Source organism: Pundamilia nyererei, unplaced genomic scaffold, assembly GCF_000239375.1.
Source record: "Pundamilia nyererei isolate P.nyererei 1_Seehausen unplaced genomic scaffold, PunNye1.0 scaffold00027, whole genome shotgun sequence".
NCBI classification, from domain to species: domain Eukaryota; kingdom Metazoa; phylum Chordata; class Actinopteri; order Cichliformes; family Cichlidae; genus Pundamilia; species Pundamilia nyererei.
This window is the reverse complement of record NW_005187428.1, coordinates 1838771-1845523: the sequence shown is the minus strand read 5'-3', so window position 1 is coordinate 1845523 and position 6753 is coordinate 1838771. Positions and strand designations below refer to the sequence as shown.

Here is a 6753-nt window from a genome sequence, read left to right as displayed (position 1 = left end):
GTGTGTTTGTGCAGCTGACTCTTACAGTATGAAATGATGGCGTTGTGCTGTATTCAGGTGTGTGTGTGTGTGTGTGTGTGTGTGGGGGGGGGGGGTGTCTTATAGTTCACAGTGGTCTGAAATAGTGAGTTTGAAAGCTAACAGCTAAACTGCAGCAGTGGAGCATTACAGGTCACTCCATCGACATGCTCCCATTCGCCGGAGTGAGAAAATGCTGCGCCTTTCTTAATAAAGGGTGACAGATATGGGCCACAGCAGGGGGAGGGGTGTCATAGTGGAGCCACAGTGGAATGATAACCATGGCAGATAATAGCTGTGCTCCTTTAGCACAATTAATATCTGTTCCCTCAAACTAACCTTCTCTCTGCTGGAAGCCTTGAAATTCCAACACAATATGAGACGGGATTTTTTGGGGGAGGATTTCTCACACTGTAGTAGTAGTGCCACCACATGCCATGACTAAAACTCACCTGAGGTCACCCAACCTCAGCAAGTGGGCAGACTTCCCACTTGCTCTGCATTCCAGTTTAACCCTTACCCCCTTGTTTTGCTCTACTTCCCCTTGTTCTGCTAAGCTCTTTGGATTAGCTGTTTGACAGAATGTAGTTTTGCAGGCTTGTGAACTCATGTCACTCCTACAAATGTTTCTGGTATGAGAAAGTGTCAACCAAATTTGAACTCATATTATGGATATACATTTTTGTGGCTCAGTCATATTGTGACCCACAGAAAAGCATCATTGGTTCATCTCTTGATAGATGCCCATATGAAGTCTATGATTAATGGCCTTTAGTTTGAGACCTAGACTTATTTTTTCTTTGTCTGAGCCGTTTTCCTAATGTACTAAATGTTCAGCTACACAAGTCCGTGATATCACGGGGGAACGTTTGATTCTGAAATGAAACTTCATTCTGGCGTGGTCAAAGTGTTCTGACAGGTCCCGTGACATTAAAATATCCAGCACATGTATTATTATTTTCTCCCTAGGAAATGAGCCTCCAAACTCTCTAAACTATCATAAACGATCTTTTCTTATTAGCGCCTTTAAAAAGAAGAAAGCCTAAATAAAAATACAGAACGAATCTTTATTGATTTGTAGGTCTTTACAGAGGTCTTAGGTTTTAATGTTTACCTGTTTAAATATGAATTACATGTGGCAAAACAAACAAATAAACAAAAAATAGTACATTTCCCTGAGGTTCAGTGTTTATCATTGCATGGCAGTACCTTTTTGTCTTCATCCTTGCTATGTCTGCTGCTGTTGTTGTTTTTTCTTTTTAAATAATATGCGATGTTGCCCTTCTTATTTAATCATATTTTTAATCGTTTAGGGTAAGTATGAGCGAACAACCACGGCAAACATACATGCCAGACCGCAGGATATTTGATCTAATCTCTGTTAGTGAAAAATCGATCTATGACTGAAAGAGCCTTCCCCAGGGCTTCTCTTTCCCATCATTTGTATTTTGCGACTGACTGCAGTTTCTGCGCCGCTGCTGCTCATACGCAATCTCTGGATAGGTGGTTGCCATGGATTCCTGGGTCACATGCGTGGGTTTCCTAGCCAGAAGCAGCAGAAGATGTTCGGACCAAAAATCCAGAGCCATTTTCATTCAAGAAAAAGAGAGGATCCGCTGTGGAGGGCTTGCTGAGCGGGTGGTCTGACTACACACCCGTCTGCTGATTTCGGCATCTTTTAAAAAAAAGCCAACCAAAAAACACGACGGGAAGAAAACCTGATCTGGGTGCTTTTGAATCACTGAAATTCGCAGCAAACCGGTTTTGTCCATATCCATAGACTGATAACAGGAATGAGTATAGAAATTCCTGAAGGACTGACGGAGCTGTTACAGAGCTTTACCGTGGAAGTGTTGAGGAATCAGCCCAGGGACTTGCTCGAGTTTGCGCTACAGTATTTCACCCAGCTTAAGGAGAACGAGACCAAAGAGGCCTCATTTGGCAATGACCAAAATTCGGCCCCGAGACTTGGGAAAGCGGTCAATTTCATTGACGAAGCCATGCAGATCGATTCGGAAAACGGAGAGGAGGACGACGACGATGACGAGGAATTCATAGGTGGGCTAACACATTCACCGTGCGTGTTTCTGTCATGGGGGGATGCTGAACTTGACTCGAGATGCTTTGCTTTGAATTGTGAGCATGTATGGATGGATGGATGGCCGTGGGAGAGAATGAAAATCCACATCGAGCGCGCTGATGCTGCCGCCATACATTTACAACGGCTCTGTCATTTGCCATATATGGTCACCGAGGCTCAATGCTGGTTCACGAACGTGTTATGCTCTTCACGTTTCTGCTCAGAGAATAGCACCTGCACACTGCGCCTTCTTTTGCTTTATAAATAATTATGATAGTCATAAAAACATCTGGACCGTTTAAATGTTTTCTGTCTCAGGTGCAGGCCCGGTGGGCCTCCCCTTCATATGTACCTCCCAAAAAAGACAAAGCTTGTAAAATATAAAGGCCTATAGCTTTATCTGTTATATAGATGCAGGCAGTACACAATGTGCTGTCGACAGGCCTACATTTCCTGAAGTATTTAACACAGTGACTGCTGCCAGAGTGTAATGAGGTGCAGCCAGAAGCAACCCAGAGCTCTGACACAGCATCCCAATGAGTGGTGGCTTCTGCAAGACTGGCTGCAATGGTTACATAAGGAGAAATGCCTCGCATGCAGTTGTTAAACGTCTGTGTTTTGGGTCATTGTTGTGCCCCCCCAACCAACCAACCAACCACCATTAATGCCTCCCATATTTCAATGAGATTCCCCAGTCATCACTGGCTGGCAGGCCATTAATGGACGAGACCTATCTAATGTATATTTCATACTGACCTATTGTGTAGCAGCTTGGCACTGTTTTTCTCATTTAAATTTGATTCAAAGGCTAAAATCCACTTCAAAGCAGCTGTCCCCCATTCAGCTTTTACTCAGATGAATATAGACCCTAATGAGAATGCTCCACTTGTGCTGTAGATAACGAAATACAACGGCCTCAAACCTTACTAGCAATAACAGTTTGTGATGGATGGATATCTTTTATGGTGAAATCTAACATGCTTTAAAAAAAAATACAGATATATATCTTTCTTTTTCTTTTCTCCAGCCCCTGTGATAAACAGATTCATCCGAAGAGCATCAGGTGAGTTACCATCTTCCTGTTGTGTCAAGGAGGGAAACTCTGGACAGTGTCTGAGCTGAAAACATTAAATAAAGCCTTCTGTGACACATGACTAGCGAGGCTGCGTCAGATTGGCTTCAGTACAAGTGATACTTAAGTATTTTTCCATCTGTCTTTTGTTACCGTCTTCCACTTATTGTAATAGTGTTGATATGTTACAGCTTGTGAAGCCACTTTGTCTCGAACCCGTCAGTGAGTAATGTAGCAATAGTAAAGTTGCGGCTTCACATAACTTAGTTGTGTTTGGATAGCTGCTTGGTTTGCCTTTCTGAATGGAAAGAATTATTTATTAATAACTTGGGTATTTACCTTACCTCTTATCACTTCAGACGGGGAACGAACATCTTTTACTTAGCAAACCGTAAATCTTGCACATGAAATGAAAACAGATTCAATTAAGTTAACATTAAGCTGGTCACTTACCATATTCCACGTTAGCCTGTGTCAAGTTGAAAGTTTTTTATACCACTACCCCATCTTTCTGTTAACATATAGGAAGGAAATGTGGTAAGAGTGCTGTCATCCATCACCGCATATTCCTGTACTCAAGATGAGAAAAGTTGTTTTTATTGAAAGATTTATTGCCTGAACTGGTCCTGAATCATCCCTGGAATTTGCCTTTTTTGTTTGACTGGGATGAAGTCTGTGCCGTGGGCCACCTGAAGATGAACATTTGTTTTTCAGATGTTATGTAAGGTGTCGTTATTCATCTAAAAGTTCATTTAAAGAAAAAGTGAAGCTTTTTCAAATAAAGACCTGGTAGACAGTTCCACTGGAAGTGAGCTCTCAGAGACCCTAGAGATGCTAGTATACTTCAGCGTTATAATTCGCGGACGGGAAGAAATAAGCAATTAATAAGGGATCAATTAACAATTCTATTTACAAACACCTTTAACATCTACTGTCGCTAATAACAAGAAAACTGCCCCAGAGTCGAAAACACTATGGACAAAATAGCTGCTGCTCATCAATAAGAGAAATGTAAATGTGATTCGTGTGTTTGTGTCATGCAGTGTGTGCTGAAGCATTCAATCCTGATGAAGATGATGAGGATAAAGAGCCAAGGGTAAACTGCATCCATCCAGTGATTATTGTTTTTACACAACTGGTTTAACTGTTCAGAGGTTATAAGTGTGATTCGTGATTTATGTTTTAGGTCACTCACCCCAAAACTGACGAGCAGAGACAGAGACTACAGGAAGCATGTAGGGACATTCTTCTGTTCAAGAATTTGGATCCAGTGAGTGGATTATTCCATAAGCTCTTCTCTGGTTTGTGCCCTGCCATATCCTAGATTAAACAAAGGGAAACATGGCCCAAGGCCAGTAAATTTCTTCTTTTTTTTTTTGCTGCATGCCCAGTACACCGTGCCTAATTTTTTTTAGAGATAGTTATTTATTTATTTGTTTTGGAAGCTCGAAAACAAACTCTGAGTGCATTCTGCGTGATTCTTTCACTGTCTGACTGCTGTCCCCGCCCCCATGACAGGAAGAGATGTCTCAGGTGCTGGATGCCATGTTCGAGAAGTTCTGCACGGAAGGGGAACATATCATTGATCAAGATGATGACGGGGACAACTTCTACGTTATCGAAAGGTGGGTTTAACTTACTCGTGAATTTCAAATCGCATCATAGTTGGTTATTTAACTTGAAAAAGTGAACACAGTTGCTAAATAATTGCTGAAATCCTTGTTTTGTGCTAACTGAAGATATTTTTTCCCTGCTGTCTTTCCATTCAGTGGCACGTTTAACATTTTCGTGAAGGTTGATGGCACGGAAAAGTTGGTGGGCTGCTATGACAACCGAGGCAGCTTTGGAGAACTGGCGCTGATGTACAACACCCCCAGGGCGGCCACAATAATCGCCACTTCACCTGGAGCCCTTTGGTGCCTAGTGAGTAAACCATTACACCGCACCCCACTGCAATGGCACAGTTGGATCCTTAATCGGGTTTTTATAGCATGCTGTGCTGTCAGCTGTCATGATTTAAGTAAGCAGGGAGTTTATCTGCGACGGTGTGGAAACCATCATTAGGTGAACACAAATTAAGGCGAAAGCAGCTGTTTTACCTCCAGGCTCTGTTCGTTTTATTGTTACATTTCAGCATGGATGCTATTTTACTTAAGGAAAACTGGCAAAACATCCAGTTAAGTATCCAGTCGCAGTCTGACTTGTTTCTGAGAAGCTGCTTATTAGTGACTATGAGAGCCATCGCTGAACTGCGGGTAACGTCTCAGTTAAGTCCTCTCAGTGCAGCTGGGTAGGTTGCTGCCATGTCCTGTGCTCACCTGAGGACTTGTAGGTTGTTTTTATTTGAGTCTCTAATCTCAAACAGGAAGCCCCTTTTGACCACCAATTGGTTTAGGTCAAGGAGGAAGAGTGCTGCCAAAAAATGCATCCAGTCAAACAGTCGAAAATTTATTTATGGCCCTTGTTCATTTTGTAAACAAGCGATAGGATATGAACTTGAAGTGGGTCCAACTTTAGCAACCTTTAAACCATGAGGTTCCAGCCTTGCTTGCGCCTTTGGGTGAGGGGAAAAAGGTTTGTCAGCTATAGGGCGCCCTCTGCAGTCACATATGTTTCCTGCAGCACAGTATGTTACTGCAAGCTTTGTTGACCATGTTGTCTGTGATATTTTTCCTTTTTTTGTGTTCAGGCTTGGTGTCCTTTCATTCATTTCATTCACATAATGACACATGGATGATGCTGTTTCTTTTCTTTTCTTAAATTCAAACTATAAGTGCACACTATTGTTTTATGTGAGCTATTTGATGAACAAACATAAGATAGATAAGATAACTCTTTATTGTCATTGCACAGTCATAAGTATAACGAATTTGGAAACTGTCCCACGTCGGCACTGCACACAACACAACATGAGATCAGTCTGGACTTCTTGGTTGGGGATTTTTCATCATTATGTTTATTATTATTTTTATTACTGTATAGCACTATTATGAATAATATTTTATAATGTGTGAATTGTTAGTTTTTGTCTAACCCCAGGGTCAGTGTCATCAGAAATTGTGTTTAATGAAGCCTTATTTTAAATCTGTTTCAGGATCGTCTGACATTCAGGAGGATCATAGTGAAAAACAATGCCAAGAAGAGGAAGCTGTATGAGGCATTCATTGAAACTCTACCCCTGCTTACATCTTTAGAGGTCAAGATTAACATTGTCCTCCAGCATTTACACAGTGTACTACATATTTACAGTAAAACATTTGCAAACCAAATATGTTTCATGCACAGGTGTCAGAGAGAATGAAGGTAGTTGACGTGCTATCCACCAGGGTGTACAGCGACTCGCAGCAGATCATTGCTCAGGTGAATAATGTCTTCGTACAATCTGCTTTTATTGGACTTTTTTTTTTTTTAATTCTACATGTTTTTGTGCTCCTTTGCAATTGCTGTGTTGCTTTTTGTCATAGGGTGATTTAGCGGATTGCTTCTACATTGTCGAATCTGGCCAGGTTAGAATCACTATGAAGAGAAGTCGGGTAAGTTTGCACCGCCACCCTTTAGACAAGCCTTTGATTAAAAAAAAAAA

The 6753-nt window shown here is 41.5% G+C and overlaps 1 protein-coding gene across 1 annotated transcript in view; it reads left to right on the top strand.

Annotated features, from left to right (window-relative positions):
* Nucleotides 1–1506: 1506 nt before the first annotated feature.
* The window catches only part of prkar2b (protein kinase cAMP-dependent type II regulatory subunit beta), a 7634-nt gene continuing 2387 nt past the window's right edge, over nt 1507–6753 (top strand). Inside the window, exons 1-9 of the mRNA XM_005728245.1 lie at nt 1507–2076; nt 3126–3161; nt 4214–4266; nt 4357–4440; nt 4689–4795; nt 4940–5093; nt 6265–6366; nt 6456–6530; nt 6635–6703. Coding sequence (XP_005728302.1) covers nt 1812–2076; nt 3126–3161; nt 4214–4266; nt 4357–4440; nt 4689–4795; nt 4940–5093; nt 6265–6366; nt 6456–6530; nt 6635–6703 — 945 coding nt within the window. The 5' untranslated portion in view covers nt 1507–1811. The remainder of the gene's footprint in view (nt 2077–3125; nt 3162–4213; nt 4267–4356; nt 4441–4688; nt 4796–4939; nt 5094–6264; nt 6367–6455; nt 6531–6634; nt 6704–6753) is intronic.